This window comes from Protopterus annectens, chromosome 13.part0 (genome assembly GCF_019279795.1).
Source record: "Protopterus annectens isolate FY-2018-M chromosome 13.part0, PAN1.0, whole genome shotgun sequence".
Classification (NCBI taxonomy): domain Eukaryota; kingdom Metazoa; phylum Chordata; order Ceratodontiformes; family Protopteridae; genus Protopterus; species Protopterus annectens.
In genome coordinates this window covers 467,531,561-467,559,303 of record NC_056747.1, presented here as the reverse complement: position 1 = coordinate 467,559,303, position 27,743 = coordinate 467,531,561, and the positions used below count along the sequence as shown (strand labels likewise).

Genomic DNA, 27,743 nt, shown 5'->3' with positions numbered 1-27,743 from the left:
CATATTCTGTCTTAGTCCTGCTGACCTTCATTCCTCTTCTGTCTAGAGCATATCTCCATCTCTCCAGGGCCTCCTCCACCTGTTCCTTAATCTCACTACAGATCACAATGTCATCTGCAAACATCATAGTCCACGGGGACTCCTTTCTGAACTTGTCTGTCAACCTGTCCATCACCATTGCAAATAAGAAAGGGCTCAGAGCTGATCCTTGATGTAATCCCACCTCCACCTAAACACATCTGTCACTCCCACCACAGACCTCACTGCTGTCGCACTATCCTCGTACATATCCTGTACCACTCTTACATACTTTTCTGACACTCCCGACTTCCTCATACAATACCACAGCTTCTCTCTAGGCTTCCTGTCATATGCTTTCTCTAAGCCTACAAAAACACAATGCAACTCCTTCTGACCTTCTCTGTACTTCTCCATCAACACTCAGAGCAAACATTGCATCTGTAGTGCTCTTTCCTGCCTGAAATCATACTGCTGATAACTAATCATCACGTCCCTTCTTAATCTAGCTTCCACTACTCTTTCCCATAACTTCATGCTGTGACTGATCAGTTTAATCCCTCTGTAGTTACTAAAGCTCTGCACATCACCCTTATTCTTAAAAATCGATACCAAAACACTATCTCCATTCCTCAGGCATCCTCTCACTTTCCAAAATTTCATTAAACAATCTGGTTAAAAACTGTACTGCCATTTCACCTAGACACCTCCATGCTTCCACAGGTATGTCATCTGGCCCAACAGCCTTTCCATGCTTCATCCTCTTCATAGCTATCCTTACTTCCTCCTTGCTAATCCATTGCACTTCATGATTCACTATCCCCACATCATCCAACCTTCTCTCCCTCTCATTCTCTTCATCAACCCCTCAAAGTACTCTTACCATCTGCTCAGCACACTCTCCTCGCTTGTAAGTATGTTTCTCCTCATTGTCCTTCATCACCTTTACCTGGTGCACATCTTTCCTAGCTCGCTCCTCTGTCTAGCCAATCAGTACAGGTCTTTTCTCCCTCCTTAGTGTCCAACCTTTCATACAACTCTTCATATGCCTTATCCTTAACCTTTACCACCTCTTTTCCATGCAACTCGTCTCCTTATACTCCTGTCTACTTTCTTCATCTCTCTGACAATACCACTTCTTTGCCAACCTCTTTCTCTGTATACTCTCCTGTACTTCCTCATTCCACCACCATGTCTCCTTGTCATTCTTTCTCTGTCCAGATGTCATACCAAGCACCTTTCTAGCCATCTCCCTTACTAGCTCTGCTATAGCTACCCAGCTATTTGGTAACTCTTCACTGCCACCCATTGCCTGTCTTAACTTTTCCCTGAATTCCACCTCACAATTACCCTTTTTCAGTTTCCACCATTTGATTCTTGGTGCTGCCCTCACACTCCTCCTCCTCTTCTTGATCACCAACATCATCTTACAAACCACCAACCTATGCTGCCTAACTACACCTTCCCTGGTCACCACTTTACAGTCTCCAATCTCCTTCAAACTGGCCCTCCTACAAAAGATATAATCCACATGTGTGCATCTTCCTCCACTCCTATATGTCACCCTATGCTCCTCCCTCTTGTTAAAATACCTATTCACCACAGCCATGTCCATCCTTTTTGCAAAATCCACTACCATCTGACCTTCTGCATTCCTTTAACACCAGATGCAGTGGATACATATATGAAATGATTTTCAGAAGTATTCACGTCCGTAAGTGCTAATTGGTGTGCTTTTGGCATATATGTTTTCAGTCTTTTGCTGTGGTTGACAATGATGGAAGAAGCCCTTACATGGGCAGTACAAAAAAATGCTAAGTGCTGCTCATTGAAGAATGCCCAGAATATGACCCATTCATAGTAGCACAAATTGAAGAGGAGAATGTTGCCCATATTTTAATGTAGAATTGCAGAACCATCGTTTTTGTAATGAAAAAAAGAAAATAACAGTCATAAAAGTGAAATATGCTTGCAACTAACAACAACACATTTTTAATTCTAGAACATTCAGAATAAATAACACATCTTCCCAGTGCAGGCACCGAAGAATAATGGACTCCTTTCCAATAGGTGCCACCACTAGCACAAGATCCAGCAAGGTTCATTCACTGTAGTGATAGTTTTGACTTATCAGAGTGAGTGAGAGGGAATGATTTGTCAAGAGTCAAGGAACTACAGATTTTTCTTTACAAAAGCCTATATTTTTTGCTGCTTTGTCAGTCTGTGTAACTGATGAGTGTAAAACAGGGAGGCCTTGCCATTATTGCAGACTCCTTGCACATTAGTTGGCCATTGGTTGTTCCCCAGATGACACACTTGCTTCCCTGGGATTCCTGTGTTCCCCAGATGACACACTTGCTTCTCTGGATTCCTGTGTTGTCTTTTGGTCAGCTTGAACTATGGGTCAGCCAAGTCTTCAGCTTTTCCAGTGCTTGATATGGGCATGGGAGTTTCTGGGTCTGGGAGATACTCCGGTGGATTCTTCTGTGGGTAACCTGGGAAAGAGACCATTAGACTTGGCTGATGTCCCCCTTTTATGTGGGCCCTTGGGCTGAAACTATTAAAAAAAATGTTCTGATGAAGTTATTAAACTATGAGCTCCATCCCTTGGCTAGACAGGCATTACAAGCAGTAAATCCTGGTACGGAGAATGGGTATTCCCTTCAAAATTATTCATGATTAAACAAGGTCTGATGATTCTGATTTTAGCAGATTCCTAAGCCTAACTGTGATTGAGGAAAACTTTCATTTTTATCCTCGGGGTGGAGGAATTTTCTGTCAATCAGACCTTTGCCAGGATACATGAGGTACATTTATGGGAACAAATAGATGTTCCCCACTAATCTGAGGAGATGTAATTTTACAAATGGATATACCTCATGCCTTTCTTATCCTTCCCACACTTCCAGCCCTAGAGTGCGAGTTGAATGCTGCATGGTGCTTATCCTAATACCCAGCCATCAGTTCCAAAAAAGCAGGTAAGCTATGAGGTACCATAGGCAAATATATACTTTGTCATTTGGACAGTGTGTGCGAATTGGCTTCCACTCTTCTAGAAAAATAATTTTTTTATCAGATTGTTTCTGTTTCTCAGGTATCTAAACATGGTTTTAAACTTATGTATGATTGTGCAAACATTGTGTCCTGGGCCACTGTTACTACAGCATTGAGAAGATATGTTTGTGTACGTAACCAAAAGTTTGTTAATGAGGTAAAGTCTGAAATCATGGAATGTCATTTAGATAAGGAGGCATGGTTTGACTCTTCTGCTACCCAGGTTTTCACAAATATGATGAAAGAGAGAAATTAACTTAATACCTTTGTGGAATGTCACACCTCTAGCAGCCTACACAAATTTTTACATTCCAGAGCATTTTCTAAAAAAATAAATTTAAAAAGCATAGGATAAACAAATGTATTTTTTGAATAGTAAAATCTATTAAAGTGCAAATAGCAATGTTATCTTTTAGAAGTTTTTTTACAGTGATAAGTCATTCCATAAGTAGTCTTTCCATAAACAGTATAATATATTTTTGCTACACTTTCACAAATTCATGTCTTGGAATCTGTATTATCTAGACATATATTCTTAAAACATGTTTGTTAACCAGAGATGAGCTTTCACTTGACAACAAGAAATTCATTGCAAGTGCATATTTGAGATGTTTACAGAAATATAAAAACATATGCTTAATTCTATAATTAGAGAAATAACACTGAATATCTGTTGATATGAAATTTACAATAAAAATATTAAAGCTAGTTTTCTTCAACATCTAATGTTTTGTCTGATGTCATGCAACAGTTTGCAAGTCACTTGTTTTTTGAAGTATTAAGTACATATGCAACTATTAATATCTCAGGTATAGTGTGATATAAATGGACATTGAGACAGAATTTTCCCATCAGTCATCAAGACATATCACACCACATCTTTTAATAGCATGTAGGGTCACTAATATGAAAATATGTACATATAATAATGTGAATAATAAATGACAAATGGTGATTACTCCACTGCAGGGCATCCTAGACTAACAATCCTAGTGTCATTTAACAGCTCCTTGCACTTTGTAATACGGCCTGTTATTAGCTGGGAAGTCAGTTAAAGAATGCAGAAAAAGGTCTTGGACACCATAAGGGGAAATGGGATGAACTGGAGGTATACAAAAATGTGTGCTATAGGCTTGAATCAGTTAATTCAGGGAATCTTCTGCAATATTTCATGTACTCCCAATACAAATCTTAAGAAGTCCCCTCTTTACACAAAAAAGTAAAATAAACAAAACCAGTCCTTTTCTGCCTAATAAAATGCAAAAAAAGAGATGGGTGGAGAGTTGGAAAAAAAAAAGCCAGGGGGAGTCTTTCAGTAAAAAGTGACAAACCAAGAGTGCAGAATGACTAAGTGTTAAAAGTTGTGGAGGAGGGTTACAGATGGCACTGGACACAAAAACCTTCTTTAAGGGGAATTTGTCCCCACCCTCCAAACCAAACAGAATTTTTTATTACTGAATGTTTCTGGTACAAAAGAAAGACTTCTCGGAGACCAGTAGTAGATCTTTCATTTCTAAATATGTACATTAATGTTCCAAAGTTTCAAAATGTTCACATTACAGAAACCGTTACCTCTCATTCTTCACATGAGTTACTTAGTAACTCTTGATTTGAAAGATGTGTACCACAATCTCATAGCCACAGGCTTCAAGAATTTTCTAATGTTCTGTTTCTGTGTCATATTATCAGACCTCTGCATTACCATCATTGCAGACTGAATCCCATTCTCATCTTTCCTTGGTTAGAGAATGTGCTTTTATCTTTGCAGAGTCCTTGTCCAGGTATCAAGGCACATTAATGTAGGTAGAGTCTTTTGATCAGTCTGGGCTTCCATATAAATATTGCAACATCCTGCTTGTCTCTGTCTCAAAGGATTGTATTTCTGTGATGCCTTATAGATTCATCTTTTCAAATGGCCTTTCAACACAAAGCTAGGTGGTTCTTTATTTGGAAGTTTTTTTCCTGAACTTATGCAATGTCTCCAACTTCTGCAAGAGAATTTCTTAAGATCCTATGGTTCATGGCTTCTATGACTCTTGGATCTCTTGCAAGACTACAAATGAGAAAGATACAATGGCTTCTCAAAAAAAAAAAAAATAGATCCAACTTTTGCATTCTCTGGAATATCAAATTCCAGTTTTGTGGTTTACAAAAAAGGGAATTGCATTGGTGGAGACGACATATTCAACCAAACCCAGATTTTTCCTTCTCTCTTCAGACCTTAAACAAATCTGTCACCACAGATGCATCAGATTTTGCTTGGGGAGCAGTTTCCTGAGCTGTAAAGGACCAAGGTCTATGGAATCCTTCAGACAGATCAAAACACATCAGCTCAAAAGAGACATTGGATGTAATCCATGCCTTCAAGTCTTTCCATCACCTTTTTAAGTGATTATACACATTACAACAGTCATGTGATATATCAACAAGCATAGCGGTACAAGGTTGTACTTATGCAGGCTGGCAGTGGTGGCTTGGGAATTAGCTGTTAAGCATTTCTTAATCCTCCAAACATCTTCCATTCCATCAGAGGACAGCATAGTGGCAGACAAGCTGAATAGGACCAGGACAGATCTTCATGAATGAAAATTGAATGAGAGGGTGTTTGGGAATTTATTCAGTTATGGAGAACAACTCAATTAGATCTGTTCACCTCCTTTCAAAACGAACAACCAAACTAGTTTATGGACAAATGCTTTTATTATTGAATATTTCTGATAGAAAAATAGATCTTTCACTGCTAAGTATGTACATTGAAGTTCCAAAGTTCAAAATGTTAAGACAATGAGTGAGAAGGTCACTGAAAAACCAATCGGTAAAAACAAAATGAAATCTCTAGCAAAACTAGAACTTTCAATAAGTGACCTCCCAAACCTCTTGTATCATAGACACATAATTGTCCATTAAAACGATGAAACAAGTCATGGGCATTCAGAATTGCCAATTAGCTGAAACACCTGATGTTCATAAGGATCATTTACATATATCCCATGCGCCTCTGATACAAGAGGTTTGGAAGGTCACTTATTGGAAGTTCTAGCTTTGCTGGAGTTTTCATTTTGTATTTAAAGTTCAAAATGTTGCAAACAAGCTTTGGAAGATGAAGTTGGCATGCAAAAATGCCTTAAAACCTTTATTGTTATATGCTGATGGTCAGATAGGGAAGCAAGATTATTTGATCAGTAGGCTGTGTCAGGTTTGAGGCGAATATGATTAAGCAGGCCTGTGTGCATTGATGGCTGGAGAGGGTATGGGCACTTTATAAAAGCAAAGCAGTTTTAGAATTCTCATTCATTTGTTTTTCTCTTTCTTTTTTCCACCCTCCACTTTCATTTAACAATTAGCAAAATGACAAGCATTTGATACTTCTGTCCAAGTTACTGGGTGTTGAGAAGACGCAGATAGCACACTGGCTATGCCACCGTAAGCTTGTAACAGTTAATGAGACCTATATAAAGCCCATGTCAAAACAGCAAGCAACCAATTCCCGGGATGCTCTAGCAAAGCACATGTATGGTCAACTTTTCAAGTGGATTGTGAACAGGATTAACAAGGCATTGAGCGCCTCTTCCAAGCAGCATGCATTCATTGGAGTACTGGACATCTACGGGTATGTAATGTTAAATAAATCTTTTCCTAGTATAATTATCTTGAATTTTTAGAAATTCATAACCAGCATGTACATAGGTAATGCTAGTACTGGTGTTCCTGACTCTGAGTTTAGGCAGGAGTCTAATCATGGATTAATTAACAGTGCCTCATTTTTCTATCTTTGTGTTTGGTATTATGCACAATTACAACTAGCAGTATAGGTAAAATGTGGTTTAAAGCTCATTGATTAACTTGCTGAAAAAGACTGACTTGTTGGCATGTCATCACTGGTTTGGTGAGTGTTTCTGAGAAAACAGAAACCAAAGGTATGAGATGAACAAACAATGTCATTGACCTCATACCAGTGATGCTCTGCTGCCAACTATACTTGTGTAACTGTAGCTTTTCTTAGGAACCTAAAATAGCCCACTTGTCGTCATGTGGAAGAGATTCAGTGGGAATACTTCCAAGAAGAATTTAGAATGGCATAGTTATTGACTGCTTTGAGTAATTTATTACTATTGCAAGCCCAACTCTACCATAAGCTATCCAGATGGTTTGTTTAAGTATTCCCTCCTAAATAGGATCATCCAGTCTGTCAACTGCTGGACTTGCATCCTTATGATCTCCTGGGCATATGTTATCTATCCAGCATAACTTTGACTATTCTGACATGCTGCAGACGTATGTATGTCTGTATACAGCATGTAATGTTTGCACAAGAGAAGTGGTTCCATGAGTGCAGATGGTTTACTGCTGTTTAAGTTGGTTGTGTCACATGCAATTGGTTGGACAGGACAACCATGCAGTTTGCTGATGCTAAATTTTTTACAGTGGTAACTGCTGCAGGGTCTGGTTTCTGCTGAGATGTGGTATATTTATGTATATTAGTTATGTATATTAGTTATGTAAAAAGCTGAATTTATTAATGAAAATGCTCAGGTTTTATACTTATTTCAGCAATCCTAATCACTATGAATATGCATAATTTATTGCAGTACGAGTGAGGACTGAAAGATGAAGGTATGTGATATACGCATACTGCATTACTAATAAGCAACTGGAAAGAGTGGAGCTACAAAAGAAAGTGGGAAAAGGTTTCTTGCTGAAAGGGGAGATCAAGGCTGATTTAAGGAAATTGTTTCATGACTTCTAGTGATATGAGCTTGCTGTAGAATGCACCTTTTTGAGTCCTGCGTAAGGCAAAGTGATTTATTTTGTATAAAACTGTGAAGTGCAAGGAATGAAAATTAAAATTTAATGATGGTCTTTCTAATGTTGTGGAAAATTGACTTTAAGACAAACAGGGATAGCAGAGGTTGAACCTGTGTGCAAATTAATAGGTACTGGAACAACTGATTGGGACCCCTCTGAGTTGCAAGATGAACCAACAACCAATAGAAGCACATAGCCAGGAGTTGTCAAAGGCCAGCTAGAAATCTGAAACTCCCTCATTAGTCACTGTCAAGGACAACTACACAGACAATACCACTGACCGCTATATATCTATGGGGTGCTTGCTGTAGGTGCATATGGCGAATTAACACTGTTGTCTTGGGCTGTAACCATCACCAACCACATGCAAATAAACTTCAGATTGTACAAATGAACAGTACTAGTATAAACACTGGCTTTCCAGGAATTCACCAGTGTCACTTTTAGCCCAGTGCCTTCTTATGCTATTTTACTTAACAGTATTTTTATCATGGCTAACACTAATTTGCACTCACATTAACATGCTAGTTTCTAAAAAGGGTTAATTATACCCTTATCAGTACTACCACCTGTTCCCACTTTTACTGTAACATGCTGCCATCAGCAAGCTTAGTCTGTCTGACCAAGATCACATATACTTTGTACTCTTAAAATAAGCCAAGAATACTGTTATTCCACAGTGGCCATAGCTAAGCATTTCCCTGCTTCAAAAAGCAGATGCCACAAATGTATTAGTTTTGTGACTGGGATTGTGGGCTGGTAAAGAGCCCCCCCTTTCATATAGCAAAGACAATGCTGGCAATATCTGCGAAACAACAAAAAAAAAGTTACTTGAGAAGCTGTTAAAAGATCAGATACAGAACAAGTTACAATGTCAAATAGTTTGGAATAGAGAAACAATGATTTGGCATACATAATTGCATAGTTAATGTTAGACAAAATGATCTGACATATACAGTATTAATTTACAGACTGGAGCCATTCATGAAATTTGACATTGATCTTCTGTGGTATTATATATTATAATTGACTAGTTTTTGAATATACCCTATTATAAATTAGTTGCCAACAACCCTCAAGCTTTTTGACAGAATAATAATTTTTGCTTTGCGAAATTATTCAACAGTTTTAAAACTAAACACACAAGGAAATACTTTTGTACAAATAAATGTAAAATAAATGGTGATCTGAAGAAGCAATTGTTTGAATTGTGAAAGTGCTCATCTTTTTCGTTAAACTTTTTGACTACACTGGATCTGGAATTTCATCTTTTATCAGCTGTGGAACTGCACTTTTCTTGTTTTTTACCTGTTGACTGGTTTTGTACAGCTAACCATTCTCAGGTATTTATTTTCTTGACGGTTTTAAAACTAAACACACAAGGAAATACTTTTGTACAAATAAAGGTAAAATAAAAAAAAAATTGGACTGACAGATGGCATAAAACACTATCTGGAACAGTTTGCTGGTTGCGTCAGGACCACTGACTGAAGACAATGCTGTGTAATCTCTTTGCCTTTGGCATTTATAACCATTTAGCAACAGCAGAATTGAAATTGGCAATATTTGTAGGTATAAGCCCATTAACTCTGGGTAGCAGTCTATCCCTCCAAATTTTTAGTCTGTGTAAGGATATTCTTCATTGTTGCCAGGTTTAATATCCAGTAAACTCTCGACAGGGAAAGCACAAAATAGACCAACCCCTGATTTGATTTTCAAGATAAAGCATGCTTTACTTGAATTAACTCCAGGCAGATGCCTTGGAATGCATCTGTTCTGGGAAATCAGCTAAGCATAGTCCTTTTAGCCATGTCCTCTTTCTTTATTTGATAATGAAACCCTGGACTCGTTAACTGAATCAAAATTTTAAATTCAAATAGCTTCCCTAAATGCAAAGTTGCTCAGACAAGCAGAAGTTTCTGATCACAAATAAAGTAACATAGGTTTTGACAGGAAATCACAATCCGAAGAATCCAGAGTTCTATTAGTGCGTATGTGCATGGCATTTTCACTTTTCAAGGCTCTGCTACATTTCTACTAAAAAAATATATATATATATCAGGGTATTAGAAAAAAATTGACAAATTGTGGGACAGAATAGGAGTTGAAGAGATGGAAATGAATTGAGGGATGGGAAGACTCTGGCGAGAGATTTAAAGTGGTGTACACCAGAACAGTTTGGGTACCATAAGGAGTGTTGAGTTGTCATATATTGCATGAGATTTTTTTTATGTTAATGGATTGATAAATCCATTACACAGAGCATGTTTTAAGTTGGTGAAACCGTATGCACCCCATATAATGTGTCTTGAAGAGACTTCCCTAAATTGGGTGGAATACTAGAAGTTAGTAGCAATTGGTGGTTATAGTTATTTTGCAGAGTGATGGGGGTTCTTTTAGTTGGAGTGGCTCTCTTGGTTGGGTGAGAAACTCCCATTAAGGTAATAACCCACATAGCAAGTAAGTGCGGGAGGCTAGTTGCAATCAAAGTTATGTGAGGGTAGGTGTTGATCATTTTGTAAGTATGTATATATATATATATATATATATATATATATATATATATATATATATTTCTGTTGTCTTTCCTATTCCTGTAGACCCCATAGGATCACTGCATTTGAGGGGCAAGACTGTCCTGAGAGATTACTTCATTTATGGAAGCAAGTAACATACTCTTGCTGACTCCTATCACACATTGAACCCTGGGGGTGTTACTGGGCATGTGCTGTGGGGTTACAGGTCATAAAAGGAACAACCCTTAAGGGTTGCCTAAGTATTTATTTCGGTATTGTTTACTGGAGGGAGATGTGCTTAATTACATTGATTTAAAAATTATGATGATAAAACTTTTGACTTTGAGAGCCATTGGGATTCACTTCACCCTGTGTTTGGAAAAAGTGGTTGCTCTCTGCTCCCTGAAACTACAGTGAATCTACACACATCTTGTGAAGGATCTGTATATTATGGCAGGAATTATTAGAAACAATTAGCAAGGTATTTTGTCATTTAGACATTAGCACATTCACCCTAGAAAAACTCTCCTAGTTTCTGAAGTGAGAAAGCTAGTAAACTTCTGAAACATGTGGAAATAAGAAATTACAAACAAAAATGTTGGAGAAAATGTAAAATACTTCAATGGTCCAAAACCTTTAATATGTTCTCAAGTTTCGAGAAGCAGCAACAAAAACTGATTTGCACATGCTGGAAAAGCAGCTGTATTACGGCAAATCTACTCTGTGAAATGTACACTGTGACAGCTTTCAGTAGTACTGCAAGTAAAATGACATTATGCATGAATACAGTAAATATTAGGCTACTGCACTTGTTTTCGGAAAAGTGAGTTTATCTAAGGGTGGTTTGGTTTCGCGGATTTTCCTGTAATCCAGACAACAAAAAGTAAGACTGTGTAAAGTATTTAAGCAGTAACTTCAAACTGGACTTTTCCATCTAATATGGCTTAAGTTAGGGCTGCTGCAGTCCTCATTGCAGAGAGCAGTAGCATAGTTCACCAGATTCTGGGTTATAAAACCACCTGAACCTTGATCTCTTGATTAACTGTTGGTGATGATTTGTGTTACTAACTGTTGGAGGCTATATAATAGTGCTGAGTCTGTAACCTTTCTAGTCACACAAGGCTGACTGACTTTTTCTGTGACAGGCTTTTATACCATTTTGTGGCTATACTGGCTTACTTCACTTTTCTGTGCTGTTATAATATATGTATATGAAAAGGCACCTTCTCATAAAGGTCTGTAGTGTGCAATTTAGGTGAACCATAGTAGCAGTTGTTTAGGAGTTTGCAACACAGGACATACCAATACCATTATACTCCTTCAGGAATAAGGCTGCAAACATGGAATGAAGTTATCTTACTGTGGAGACCCCTTTCTATGAGAGCTTTACATTTTTCCCTTAGGCAAATTAACAGAGTAAGCAGTTGATGGGTCTGGGTACATTTTGACTCGTGGTACAGATATTTATTCAGTGATAATTCCCATCTAGTGAGCTTTCCTCAGACTGACTTCTAGGATTGAACTGGTCTTCTGCCTTGTTCTTACCTGTTAATGAGATGTATTTTAAGGTGCTTGATTCTTTTTAGGCCAGCCCCTGTTTGTTTATTTTAAGTTTATTTGCATTGTATAGGCAACTTTTCCACAAAAGCTGTCATAACACAAGTATAGAAACAACTTTTAAAGCGAATATTAAATTAATTCTGCAGTTATAGTTGCCTTTTTTATGTCTGTTATATTGTACCTCTTTATCTTGACTTTCTATTTTGCTCTCCTTTGATCTTGTGTTGTATAACAGTTTGGCCCTCTGACTTACATACATGTAGTTATAACTATGACAACCATTTACTCATGTAGTTAACCCCTCTCTGGTCAGTAATAACCCTAGCCTCCCACTCATAATTCTGTCATTCACTCTGTTCCTTCTATTATTGTTGAAGGGGGTGTGGTATTTGTTTTTTTTGTTAATTTTTTGTTTTGCCACTGTTAAGCAAGGCAAGTAAGTATTTGCACCTGCCTTGACCTGAACCTGGATAGAGGATCCTGAGTAAAACAACTGTGACACAAGTCATATTTTGTTGTCCCAAACACCAATTAAAAAGGCCTATAAATCTGTCTCAATTTCTCCTAATTTTGAACATTACTAAAATATATGCTCTCAATTTCCTGAGCTTCCATGTTGATAACTTCAGCAAGAATTTTGCTGTCCCAGAAAAAAACATGGACTAAATATTGCACAATGCAAACATATTTTGGCAAAATTTCCTTGCAAAAATCCTGTATCAGGAGGACCTAGTAGTGCATTTTCAGAGCCTGACCTCCAACTGTTGACTGTAAATTGGACTTATAGGTCCCCATCCCATGCCCTTGTAATATGCAACATTGTATATTTTTAATTAATAACACTGTATGATACATCTTGCTTACTTAAGCTTTTGAATGACCTACTTCTTGTTTCATTTTCATAATAACTGAAAAACATTCACTACTACCATCCTTATAACCTTTATGCCTTGTCAAGTGAGTAAGCCTTCAAGGTCTTTATATGCAGGAAAAGGTAATTTATCAGCCTACGTTTTCCGTAACATTGGGCAATCTAAGGAAACAATTATCTTCTAAAAACTGTTCTCATTATTCTGATATTCCCATAACAACCCTTAATGATTTGACTCACCCCAACTGCCTTTACCTAGGCTGTTGCTATTTTCACCTGTCTTCGTTGATATGCTGCTTTATCCAGGTAAACTTCTCCCTCATTACCTCTGCCATGTCTGATTTTTTTTTAGTCATCTCCAAATGTCCCCCTGAAAAAAAAGTAGAGTAGGGTGCTTCCCGTGTTCCCTAACAAAAATTCCAATAAAGTTTTTACACCATCTTAACAGAGTATAGCCAATTGCATGCAATATACAATGCAATCATTTTCCAGCACAAGGTAACATTTGTTAATCCTATTTGGTAAAGTTAATTTGTCATAATCCATTCTAGGGCCTATTTTTCGCCCACAAAAATTGCACTGCAAACATGTATATTCTCAAAGAACCCTTTAGGTGTGCACAGCTGGGATAGTTTGCAAATGATACAGATAAATGAGTTGAAGAAATTTATCGACAGCTTGTATTCTTTTGACATATTTTAACATTTTTTTTTTCAGTTTAAGGCTCTTAGCATATTCCTGACTCCTCCTTGTAGGAAGCTTCAAAAGTTTCTCTGAAGGATAGGCTAGCTATCACTGATGTTCGATAAAGAAAGGACATTTGTTTAGCATAGCTCTTGAAGGCTCAGAATTGATCTTGTACTTGGAATAATTCTTAAATTCTAAACGATTCTGGTATAGCTACGTCTGGTTGTGATAAGCAGACCACTAAGTCATTCACAAAAACGACCAACATAACGTGTCTCTTCCATTTGTAACCCTTCAGTTCTTTAAGACCAGATCATCTCTGTAAGTGGCTCCACATACCAAGTAAAGAGAAGGTGGTGGTGAGGGACTTGAGACATTTTGAAATTAATTAAATTCTACCTTAATTGTTAAACTCTATGAATCGCTCAGTGTTGTATGCTAGCATTCCTGGTGTACCTTTCAAGTTAAGTGCACAACAGATAGCAGAATGTAGCTGCTTTTGCAGCCAGTGTGACTTTTGGACCTTATTTTTGCTGTTATGCTGTGAATTCATTGAGTAGCCGTACTGTGCGATTCATTGATGCATGGTCTGACATCACCAAACTTCTGAGTTACTTGTGTAGTGGAGCACACTGTGTGAGAAAGGCTGCACTGACTGCATTGTAGCTTAGAGCAGCTTGCTGAAATTTCTCAATTATTTTTGAATTTATCTGAGATTAGCATTACTGTTGTGGCTGGCATGTAGCCTTTATAGTGAAAAGTGGTTATTTTACAAAGTTTATCCACAGTCATTAATGGTTTAAATGTTACAAGGTCTGCTTTAACTAAAAATTGATTTGTACTATGAATATTGGCAGTGAAGGGCAGTATAGGGGAGGGTGCTTTGTTTGAGATTTCCCTTCAGCACATATTCAGAGATTTTCATATCTCTCTTCCAAGCATTTATGGAACATGTTAATATTAGTCACAAGTAGAAAAGTTATTCTGCAACATGAACTTAGACCAATAGATTCTCTGATTACCAAACAGGGTGACATGAGAGGTACTGCTGAATGGAACTCTGACACATGTAATCAATTAGTGCTGCTTGCCAGAGGAGCAGCAGCAGGCAGGATCAAATGGCTGCTGAATGCTGCTAAAGATCACATGGATATTGATGAAACTGAATGATGCATCTGCATTCAGTTTTTAAAATTTTCACAAATTCACTGGTTTGGGGCTATTCTAATCCTATTTTCACATAAAATAATGATTTATGTGAAAAAAGGTCCACCAAAAACAGTACCGTCATGGCTGATGCAGTCACCTCTTTGGAGATTTGGCTGGGATGGGTGTTCCTTTGTTACATGCAGTTGCGGGTAGAAGCTGAGACAGGAAAGCTTCTACCCATGATGATATGAATTAAAGTATTAATTTTATGTTGCTGCCACCTTCTCATACTGGCATACTTACAACGGGTTGTAAGGTGAAATGGATGTCTTTTTTCCTCTTAATATCGTAACCATACACTTGTTCTAGCAGTAAGACTATCGGTTCATAGGTAGGTTCTAGGCTGTCAGCCCTGGGGCCTATACAAGCCCAGCCAAAAAGGTACCCGGGCGTTTACCACCCAAGAAAATTATTTTCCTGTGCCACTGTCAAGCACAGCCACAGAGGTGATACCTGGGGTGAATTTCCTATTTCCCATCCAATCATTAAGATTTTTCTTGAGTGCTAATGAGGAGCTTTGATATAGATAGGTGGTTTATTAATAGCAAAAGAATGGCCACTTGGATAAAACATACTTAAGAATTAGATATTTCCCTGTTGCTGTTGTGTATCTTTGCTGTTTTTTTCATTATTGTTCATTACTTTTTTTTCCCCTCCAGGACACTGAATAGGCAGGAAATGTCTCAAACCCTGACCTCACATTATGACTATTCAAAGTGTAATGATGTGGGCCCATATAGTATTCCGCAAGCTCAGATGAAATACTTTTTCTCCTAGTATCTGCACATCCCAAAATCACAATCCCAACTCTTGGAGGGTGGCAGAGATTCTAGACATTTTATCAGTAGGTGAAAACCATTGCACATGACCTTCAGCAGTAAATACTTTAAACTCGGGGCCAAATAATAGATGGGAAGAACAGCAGTGCAAATGATCTAGATGGAGGTGCAGTAAATCAATACTGTGTACCAAACTAGCTGTTTTTGGTGCATTGATTTGTTACTTTTAAGGAAATCTACTTGCTCTCTCAGGATCTCTCTCACAGCCTTCAGAAAGCACTGAATATTGGAAGCATACTCAAGCATAAAGGTCGAACCACAGCCCATTTGCCTTTATCATAGCTACTGCAGTAGCCACACCACATAAAGCAAAGAAAAACAGTGTCTCCAGGCCTTCACAGCCTTGTTAATCCAGGGTTTCCAGACACTTCTCTCAGATCCCATAATTGACTTCCTCAGGTAGCTAATCAGTACCAGGTCACAAGTGGGACAATCACTGCTTAATTGGCTACTTCTGTTAGCCTCCTCTTCCTTGATGGACCACTGTTACTCTAGGTCACAGCTCTGTCCAAGTCCAGAAGACAAGCGACTTCTCAGTAAAGCACACTACATTGAATGAATTTTAGGAACTAGTAAAGAATTAACACAATCATTTTAACAAGCACATCCAACAGCCCGAATGCCATACAGCTCCATCTCAGTTGGAGACACTTTAACTAGCATTGTCACACAAAAGTGATAGGCTGCTTTCATCATTTGGCTACTCTCCCAAATTTTCTTCATTCCACCATACCTGTCAATCATTGGAATGCTACTGCTAACCTACAGAAGTTCAGGAATCTAAGTTTGTGAAGGCCTGGAAACCCTTTGCTATATACATAAAATGTTAAGACTGTTGCAAGGACCTACAATACAGACACTATCAATGATTCTGCTGTCATGAGTATTAGTGTGGACACCAGTTTGTGCCCTGCCTATAGGTATACTATTATGATCTCTCTAAAAAAATAACATTTTAACTTAATTTCTGTACTTTGCCATGCTGTTTCATAATTATTCAAATGATACTGGAATTAAAGTTGCACAGAAATTAAAAAGGGATGCTTAAGTATTTTGCTGGCATTAAAATTGTATACAGCCTACTTAAGATGTGTGCTGAAGATGTTTCTTTTTAAAGATGGATGACTGTTATTGCTGAACTGGAAACACATTGCTCTTCATGTATACACTACGCTGGAAAAATGGGGAAACCAAAGGGGGTTAATTGATGGGATTTTTGTATTGGAGGCATTATAAAAGCATTCTGATAGGATTCAGTCTGCATCTGAAGAAGTACTTTAAATGAAAACGTAGTGTATGTACAGCATTAGTGTGTCTTGTCTGCTGAATAAACTCATGTTTTTGCACTACTGCGTGGAGTTTCCATTCCATATTCAGGGTACCTGTGGATTACTTAGTGATTTTTAGTGCCTTGGTGTACTTTTTGTTTTTTTTTCTTGATGGATAGTGGCTCTCTTTGGCCTCATTTCTTACTATAGGCCTTGCTATATTTAGGGTAGTTTTAATTAGTAGTTGTGTGCCTTTGAATAGTGACAGTTTGTCACAACCTTTTGATATATATATATATATATATATATATATATGTATATATATGTATATATATATCGATAGATATTAGAGTGCTTGGATAAGTAGTTAGTGTGTGTGCGCGCTTAATAGTATATTTAGCCCATAATTTTTAAAGGGCTTTTTTGAAATAGTTTTTGGGTGTGTCTTGTTTATTACAGTACCCTTTCTTGACACTGTATATTTCAGTATGGTTGACCAGGGTAAGGATAAACATCCTAAATTAGGTTATAAGAACTGTCCAAAATGTGGACAGAAAATGTCTGTCACGGATAGCCATGTAAGTTGTGTATAGTGTTTGGGAGCATTGCACCTTCAGGAAAGCTGCTCCATTTGTCATTCCTTCTCTTCCAGGGTTCTTCAGGAGAGAAAGAGAAAGTTAATTGACAGAGGATTAGTCAAACCATTCTTTCAAGAAGCTTTGAGTAACCAGGACAGGTCTAGCAAATCCTCAAAGTCTTCTAAGGCTTCAATTTCTTAGGAAGTTAAAAAATCAAAAGAAACCTTTGTCAGCTCCACAGCCCTCGGAGCCAAGCATCTTGGCCTTTCTGATTTGGATGTGGATTGTGTGATGCCGAAGTTGCTACAGGCATCGGTGTTTGCAAAATTATCGTCTCTGACCCAAGTGGTTTCCAAACCAAAGACTGCATTACCATATACTTAATTTCCTCCTCCGAGCCATGCTGGTCCCACAGAGCTGGAGAGGTGGACTTACTGAATGTTGAGCCTTCGGAGCAGACACCTGCCCCAGTGTCATCGGTTCTGTTTACTTGGACTTCCTCTGCTCTGATCGAGGAGTCTAGGAACCAACACTCTCCGGTTGGGTCCGGGGAGGATAGTCAGACTGACATGTCTGTTCCGACTTTGCCTCTTGGGGCTTCGGAATGGGTGAGCTCGGCTCCTACCTCTGGTTTGGAGCCCACTGCCCTGGTGCCAGGGGGATCAATTATTTCCTTGGATCCAGCGGTCCCTTCTCATTGGAGCAGAGGTGCCTTCAAAGCCATGAGGAGAGTTGCGTCTCCCAAGAGATCTACGTATTCAGGTACGACTACCTCCTCCCCAAAAGCGCCTGTGTCTGCTTCACAGATACTTTCTAAGTGTAGAGACCCAGAGCTTCAGGAAACCTATTGTGTGGAACCTGTTCTTTTGATACCTCACCAGAAGTTCCCACTGATGAGTTTTCCAGGAAGAGAATCTGTAAGAGAAAGCAATTAGACTCCCTGCAGGAGTCTCTCACATCTGATACCAACTTGGATGAATCAGCAGGGTCCCCCTCTGAGGATATCTCATATGCTGAGATATTAGAAATCCTTAGGCAGAGGGGTGACTGGCAGTCCACCAACCCTACTGAAGATGAGTCTGTTCTCCTGAAGGCTTTTGGGTCTCAACCCTCCACCTCTTGGGTGTCTCCGCCCTTTGATGAGCTCATGGATCTGGTCTTACGAAGGACATGCGAGTCTCCAGACACCATGAAGCCTGTCCCAAGGAGGCCTAATAAATTTATTTCTGACCCCAGGAAAAGTCTCTTCTTACCAAGGGAGTGCCAGTTGATGCCATGATGGTGACAACAGCCACCAAAAAGGAGATTTTGGAAACTTCTTCCTCTATCCATCGTCCTAACAGAGATTCTAGGATCATGGATAGGTATGGGAAGTGCATGTACAACTCGGCGACTTTTGCACTGCATTCACTGAACTATCTCACCCATTTTACAAGATTGCAAAGAGATCTTCTAAAAGACCTTGAAGATGCTCTTCAGGGGGCAGTAGCTGCAGGAGCTTCAGATAAAGTTGCCTCCCAGCTTGCTACACTCAGTTCCCTAGTGAACTCATTCATGCGCCTCATTTCCTATGCAGCTGATGGAATGAGTAGGGCAGCGGGTACAGGAATTGCTCTTATGAGACACTTCTGGATGTGCTTGTGTTCCTTTGTGGAGCCCTTTAAGTCATCCTTTGTCAACACCCCTTTTGATGGCTCATCTCTTTTCAGGCCCAAAATCAAGGAAACTTTAACCAGGTGTGAGCAGGAAGGAAAGATTCTGCCATTGGAATCTGTTTTTCCACTCCTACCAGACCCTACCCCAAGGGGAGGAAAGATGTGGTTCCAAAAAGCCCAAGGAGCCTTTCAGGACACACGTGGTGAACCCCCCTCCTGGGGCAGAGGAGGAGGCAATAATGGAAGATGCCACCCTCGTGGCAGAGGGGGTCCACAACACCAGGGAGACAGATCAGTTCTTTGGAAATCCCTACCAGCGCTCCTGAAAGGAGGCCCAACTGTCCTACTCTGGAGGTAGCCGAGGGACGCTTATCTTTGTATCCAGATGCCAGGCTCAAAATAAATGACAACTGGGTACAAAGTATCATTTCCAGAGGATATTTCATTCCTTTCACCACACCCCTCCATTGACAACAAAAATCCCAGACGTTCCACCCAGTTACAGGGAACAGGCAACAGTAGAGGTCCAAACTTTGCTAAGAAAGAGTCATCCAACCAGTCCCAGCAGACCAGATAGGATCCGGAACTTACTAGAGTCTTTTTAGTTCCAAAAAAGACGGGACTGGAAACCTATTTTGGACCTCAGCAGATTAAACAGATCTGAAGTTCTGGATGGTCATGCTTCAGTCGATACTTCCCTTTTAAGGGAAAGACAATTGGATGTGCTCGATCTCCAGGATGCAAACTACCACATAAAAATGGCCAGACCATCCAGGGATCATCTGCGCTTCCGGCTGGGAGCCAATTATTACCAGTTTTGAGCCCTGCCATTTTGTCTCACTACAGCCCCCAGAGTGTTCAAATGTATGGCAGTGGTCACTGCTCACCTGAGACGTTTAGGATTCCGGGTCTTCCTGTACGTAGCTGATTGGCTCCTCACTGCCACCATCAGGCATCAGCTCATACAAGCTAAGGATACCACTCTCTCTTGGCAGTCATCTGGGCATTACAGTAAACTCAGAAAAATCTGCCTTGTCACCATCCCAACATAATGTTTTTATTGGAGCAGAATTGGACACCACCACCACCACTTTGAGACTTCCAGCAGAATGAGTCTTACTACTACATCAGCAGGTCCACAATATCGTGTCCAAAAACAAGGCACCAGCATCAGAAGTACTAAAATTGTTAGGCATGATGGCAGCTGCCATATTAGCCATACTGTTGGGTTGCATGCACATGCGGATTCTGCAATGGCTGTTCACTCAGTGGTCTTACTAAGAGCGCCCAATCTCTCATCTAATAAGGATCACAAACACATGCAAAAAGGATCTTCAGTGGTGGTTGACCTCTCTTCGTGTTATGATAGGTTGTCCTTTTGTTCTACCCCCACCAGTGGCCACAGTGACCATGGATGCTTCCCTGATAGGGTGGGGGGGGGGCATTTTCAGGGAAGAACAGCACAAGGCTCATGGACCGAACAGGAGACAAATCTGCATATCAATGTCCTGGAGATGAGAGCAGTACTTTTAACATTGCAGTACTTCCAGGATTCTCTTCCTCCGGGAATAATTGCGATTCAGATGGACAACATGTCAGTGGTCTGGTACTTGAACAAACAAGGAGGAACCAGGTCCTACCCCCTTTGTCCCAAGGCCTAAAGAGTATGGCAGGGGGCTACATCCACCAAGCGCTTTGTTAGCAATGCACATCCCGAGGAAATCCAGTGTGGTAGCAGACAAGCTGAGCAGAGCAATTTTGTTGCCTCACGAGTGGTCCCTCAGGAAAGAAATAGCAAAGAGAATTTTCCACAGGTGGGGCCAGCTTTGCTGTGACCTTTTTGCCATACACATGAACACGAAATGCAGAAGGTACTTTGCCCCGATTCCCCCACCGGGAGAAGCCCCAAGGGATGCACTCATACACTGTTGGCCTCTGGTTCTCCTCTATGCATTCCCACCAATTCCCTTGTTACCCAAAGTATTACAGAAAGTAAAAGCCCTGGGAAAGGACCATCATTCTAATAGCCCCTCATTGGCCTCATCAGATTTGGTTCCCCTTCCTTCGACTTCATCAGTTGGAAACCCTTGGATTCTGGACCCAGTTCCAGATCTTCTGATACACAGGGGAACTTCATCCCTCTCTTCAGTCCCTGAAGCTGACAGCTTGGGTGCTCCAGTACCCAACATAGCCAGATTCCATAACCTTTCAAATGAAATGCATCAGATTCTGATGTCTTCTCATAAATCCTCTACTAGGAAGTTATATCTTAGCAAATGGAAAAGATTTTCTATATGGGCCTCTCAAAATAACATTGATCCCTACCAAGCCCCTGCTGCCTCCATATTAGAGTTCTTGACTATGCGTTTCAATAAAGGAGCTGCAGCAGCAACAGTTCATGTTCAACTTGCCGCTATCTCTAATTTTCACCTTGGATTTGAAGGATTGAACATAATGTCACACAAACTATCCAAAGCCTTTCTCAAAGAGACTTTTCATCTCAGACCACCTGTGAAAATCCCCTGGAATCTAAATTTTATGCTTTCACAAATTATTCTCCCTCCTTTCGAACCAGGTTCCTCATGCGATTTGAAATATTTGTCATGGAAGACTATCTTTTTAGTAGCTATCACTTCTGCCTGCAGAGTGTTAGATCTTCAAGCCTTGTCCATAAAGCCTCCCTATTTGATTTTCCATGCTGACAGAGTCTCACTGCTAACTAATCACTCATTTTTGCCCAAAGTTTATACTGAAACTAACCTTAACCAAATTATAGATTTGCCAGTGTTCTTCCCCAAACACGCCAACAACTTAGAGTATATACTGCACAAGCTTGATGTTCATAGACAGCTCAGATTTTACTTGGCTAGAACAAAAGAGTTCAGGAAATCGGAACAGCTTTTTGTTTAATTTTCAGATTCCAGAAAAGGTATGCCAGTGGCAAAAACAACTCTGGTTATCCGATTGTATCACATTTGGTTATTCAGCTGCTAATATGCCCTTACATCACAAAATTAAGGCTCATTCTTCCAGAGCCATATCTACATCCTCTGCCTTTTCTGCTAGACTTTTATAGATAACATTTATGCAGCAGCCACTTGGTCAAAACCTCATACCTTTATCACTCATTACAAAGTTGACAGGGCTTCGTTTGGGTCTACTGTCCTAAAAAACATACTCCTGTGAGCCACCTGAGAAGGATGGTGCTTGGGACGCTACCCATCTCTAAGAATGAACGGAGAGATAGAACTTCACATAAAGAAGTTATGTAGTTGCCATAACATTTCATGTGAGTTGTTCATCTCACCTTCATTCTTACTTCCCACCCTCCTACCCTCTCCAGGGTTTTTTTGAGGCCCAAGATACTAGATTCTTCCTGGTTGCTGAATCTTTCTATGGCTTTCTCTTAGAGTGATAGAATAACACATGGTATTATACGCAGCAAACAAGATCTGAGGTAACTCTAGGTGCATCATGGGATAGGGACTTGGCCTCGAATTGTCTGAAGACCTCGAGCTTTGTAGTAGGCCGACAAGGAGCCAAGGATTGGCTCCGATCCCATCTGTAAGAATGAAGGCGAGATGAACAGCTCACATGGAACGTTATGGCAAGTACATAATTTCTTTTTTTTGGTTACTACAGAGAATGTGATTATAAAACTGGTAATTGTTCTTGAATGTTGTTTTAATGCATATGAGTGTGACATTGTTCAAAAGTATCTAATTAATTGTAGGATAGAAAGGTTGCAACTTTACATGTTTAAACATTGCTAAATATGAAAGGGTTGAATTTGAATAGGTTCATAGGTTCATACTAGGCTATCTGCCCTAGGGCATTTATAAGCCTAGCCAGAGTGTGTGTGGCTTTCACCACCCCTTAGGATGAGAATACTATACCGATTAGTTTGCTGTGCCTCTGTCCAGCAGTGACACAGAGATGATTCCCGGGGTAAACCTACGATCTCCCATCCACTCATCAAGATTTCTCTTGAACAGTCAGTGAGGGGCTCTGCCTCACATGGACTGGGATTCTGTTCCATAGTGTAGGGAGTCTCTGGGTGATGAATCTGTCCCTCCAGCATGTCCTATTTATATCCGTGTTGAGGTTTAAGTCTCTTGCTCTCGTGGCTCTGGTGGATTTGGATTTTTTGAGGTGGAGCATGTCCATTAATTCCGGGTTGGACATGGCCTTGTATGTCAGGCACAGATCACCTCTGAGCAGACTGTATGCGACTGAATAGAGCTGGAGTTTCTTCAGTCGGGCATCGTATGACATATGTTTGAGCCCCTTTATCCTTTTGGTGAGGAACTTTTGGGGTCTTTCCAACTGCTGCAGGTGTCGGGTAAGGTACATTCTGAATGGGGCGTTGTACTCAATCATTGGTCTGATAAGTGAAGAGTACAGGGGTACAATGACCTCTCCTGATCTGGATGTGAATCCCTTCATGATCAGGTGGGCAATGTAGAAGGTCTTCCTAACCACTTTGGCAATGTGAGTGTCAAAAGAGAGGTTACTGTCAACTTGGGTCCCCAGTGGATTACCACCTATGTGGTAATTAGGGGTTACCTTGTTTTTCCCAAAGGGTATGACTATACATTTTTTGGCATTTAGCTTAAGGCCATGGCTCTGGCACCAGTTATCCATTTCTATGAGACCTCTCTGGAGGATGTCTGTGTCTGATGGAGTGTCAGTTATGGTGCCCAGTTTGCAGTCATCTGCAAATTTTGTCAGCCACAATCCCCCTATATTTGCCTGCACTTCAGAAAAATAAATGCCGAACAAGAGGGGGCCCAGGACTGAGCCCTGTGGGACACCACTCGTGACCGGCTTAGAGTCTGACATGGCACCAGCAACTCTAACCCTGTGTGTTCTGTCCTTGAGCCAATTTGCAACCCATCTTGTGACATATGGGTTTACATCTAAGCTGGTGAGCTTTTCTATGATGCCCGAGTGGGGTATTGTGTCGAACGCTTTTGCTAGGTCAAGGTAGGCTGTGAACTGCCTTACCCTCATCAATGGCCTTAGTGACTTTCAAAAAAGTCGACCAAGTTCAAGAGGCAGGATCTGCCCTTGACAAAGCCAAATTGGGTAGGATCCAGTGTCTGTAGGTCCCCAATGTCTTTATGAGTTCCATTATGATCCTCTCCATAGCTTTGCAGACCAGGCTCGCCAAGCTTATGGGGCGGTAATTTCCAGGGTCCGTAGAAGCACCACCTTTGTGGAGTGGGACCACAGTTGCCGTACGCCATTCTTTGGGTACGTATCCTGTAGTAAGGCTAAGATTAAACAGCAGCCTTATGTGTGGGTTTAGTTCCTCATTGAGCCGGGGACACCGTCCGGTCCCATTGATGCTGTGTTTTTTGCTTTAGAGAGAGCAGCTCTCACCTGGGCATCTGAGATGTTTGGGAGGCTAGACTCTGGTGGGATAGATATTTCTCCTTTTGGGGGGGAGGGAGGGGAGAAATTTGCACTGAACCTGTCTGCCAGTATGTTGGCAATGTCTGTGGGTTCAGTGATTTTTTTTTATCATTTTGGACTAATTCTGAGCATATCTGGGAGTTTCCACCTAGGTTTCTAACATAGCTGAAGAAGGCCTTATGATTGTCTTTTGTGTCATTAGCGATTTTTCTCTCAAAGTTGGCCTTGGATGATTTTATGAGTGATCATAGTTTTTTGCTAGTATTGATCAGAGATGCCTTCCCTTTTAGGGATTTTGCTCTGTCATGTAGTAGCTTTCTCCTCTTGTTGTAGAGTTTGTTTATGGCTGGGGTCCACCAGACCGGGCGCCTGCCTTTGGTGGAAAGGGTCTTTATTTTATTAGGGATTGCTTGATCCATACATTCCTGGAGGTGCTCGTAGAAGGCATTTGTAAGGGTTTCAGCAGCGTGGGTTGTGGTTTCCACTGGCTCGGGGGCCTTGAAGGATACCACTCCAGTCTTAAGAAGTGAACTGAGCAGCAGAAATTATCAGTCTTCTGCATCTTTGCTGTCATTTTTTTTTTGCAACTTTCTTTTTCAAATTTGCAGTTGTGTAGGATTTTCTTGCAAACATATTTAGTATGTGTGTGTGTATGTGTGTGTGTGTATATATATATATATATATATATATATATATATATATATATATATATATATATATAAATGTATGTGTATTTTAAAAGCTATTTCTACTCATTTTGATAAGTGGTATATGGTATTTAACATACACATATCAAAGCCTCTAGCACCTTGGACAGATTGTGCCTTGCTTTTATGCCCAGTCTGAGGGTTGCCACCTCAGTATAAAAATTTTAATTTTACTCTGAAACCCCGATGCTGTTTTGTTTAAGCAGGCACTTTGAGCAGCTGTAATCTGGTAGAAATAATGTTAAATGAATTTTGACCATTGTATGCAATGTTGATCACAATCCACTTAAACATGACTCAGCAAACCTCTGAAACCAGCTTTAACATGGGTCCTTTGAGGGCAGGGGATCCATGTCTCCTTGCTTGTTTTTCTTCGATGAATTGCGTTTTGATGAACTGATCTACATACAGTTTACTACAATCCACTCAAAATAAAAATATATGATACTTCTACTCAGTAGTTTTTCAATATTCTGTGAAAATTGCTTCATTTTGTTTTTACATTTTATATTCCAAAATAATTAAATATATCATTCTGTTCATAGCCAGTTTAGGTGCCATCAAATCTTGCAGTTAATGAACCTGAGGGATCCCCAACTAGCAAGTTATCTTATTTTGATATATTGTTACATGTTTTTCAAACCAAGAAAAAACTAATACAGAAATCTTATATACTTAATAAACCAGGTGCGTAATAACTTGTAGGATAAACAATTTTAAGTACTGGCCCAATTTCTTCTTCAAAATTCAAAGATATGTCTGGTTGTGGTGACCACGTTTTGTCAAGTAGCAGGCTTCATAATTTCATTAAATGTTTTATCAATGACATAGTGTACTTGACACAGATAAATCTCACTGGTGGGCATTCTCTCTACCAAAACTTGGTTCATAGCCAATGGTAGGCACCAGCAAACCCACATTGGGGGGGGGGGGGTGATCATTCTGACTGTGTGGGGGAAAAGCTGCTGCTGGTTAAGGGGAGGATGAGGAGAAAAAAATATTATTTTCCAGTTATGTGCTTTATCCTAAACATGGCTGTAATATGACACTGTTAGGATAAAGCCCCAATAATCAGTGAATCAGTGTGAACAAGGTAAGTGCAAGAGATTGTTAGCTCAGTGTGACCAATCTGTGTTTCTCAGGGATGATTTCTTTTTCAGGGTGCTTTATAAATACTGGTAGGGCACTGGCTACTATAAGTCTGAACATTTTTGCCCAAGAATTCTGTTCAAACCCAAAAATAGAACAAAGGTTCAAAATAAGGAAAACTTTTTTAAATCTAATTTACTTAAAATGTAATAAGTAACACATTTTGCACCAACATGCTGTTTCTGAACAATTAAAAAGTATGAAACTGTAACATTTGGCATTATCGACTGTAATCCTGAATGGTTTACCACCAAATCAAATATTGTACAAGAAACAGCAGAAATATGGGGCAAGATCAGTGACATAGTGAAATCAGAAACAGTGATAGTATGCATTCCTCTTAAATGAGGTGAATAAAATTAATTGACCCTACTGTTTAATGACTGCTAAATAACAGTCAGTGGTCTGTTGTAGCAGTGCTAGCAGGGAACAGTATGCTGCAGTCCATGTAAAACTAATATTGCTTTAGTGTGTGTGTGTGTGTGTGTGTGTGTGTGTGTGTGTGTGTGTGTGTGTGTGTGTGTGTGTGTGTGGGGATGGGGGGTGGTAGTAGCATTGTTAGATTAGTAAACCAGATAAAATTCCTTTCACTTCTGTCACAAACATCATTAGCATTGTCATTCTGCTTGTGTGTAGTGTGGTGGTAATTAATGTTTTTTGAGAAACAAGATGGCCATAATTTCTTTCACTTACCATAGCAGGCATGCGCCGTGCACTTGATAGGTGGCTCTCTCTGGTAGATTGTCTAGATCAGGATGTACATGAAAGCAGCTGCTCATTAGTACAGTGCTGTGGTGAGTGGCATTGCTATTCCACAGAGCATTAATCTGCTTGAGTTTTTGGTTGTGGCTTTTTTTAAGTGGTGCCTACATGTCCTCCCTGTCCCCTGCATGGATTTATCTATATGATCTGGTTTCCTGTAGTACCCCAAATGCATGCCATAGACAAACTGGCTTTCCTCCAGTTTCTCTGAAGGTAAATGTGCAGCATGCTTCTGAATTTTATGATAAATCTTCCTTGGCAGAGACTGATTCTTATCTGTGAATGCACATAATTTCAGACACTGAATGACTTTTTTTGAGTAGCAATAAAAAAGTGCAGTTAACAATTAAATGTTATTCCAAAATAAGGCATAAAATATATTGTAGAGCATTCAGACAGTTAAGCTGATGGCCCCTGCACCCCAGACTGTATACATGGATTTTGACATGAACATAGTGGTGACCTCTATCCTCAGTTTGACCCATTCTAAAATTAGCCCTGCTCAGAGGTGTGTATAAAAGATTGAAATAGCTTGTATAGGGGGATGGGGATGGGGATGGTATCACATTTATTTTTTTTAAATTTTCCTCACAAGCAAACCTCAGTGGTGTGCCCAGGAGGTCGTCATAGTTTGTGTTGTAGCTGG

General features: G+C 39.9%; 1 protein-coding gene across 1 annotated transcript in view; it reads left to right on the top strand.

The window, feature by feature from the left end:
* LOC122787918 (unconventional myosin-Vb-like) overlaps window positions 1-27,743 on the top strand; it is a gene marked incomplete at its 5' end in the record, with an annotated part of 1,807,467 nt that overhangs the window by 410,042 nt on the left and 1,369,682 nt on the right. The window contains one exon of the mRNA XM_044054844.1: window positions 6,417-6,682. Within this exon, the coding sequence (XP_043910779.1) occupies window positions 6,417-6,682 (266 nt within the window). The remainder of the gene's footprint in view (window positions 1-6,416; window positions 6,683-27,743) is intronic.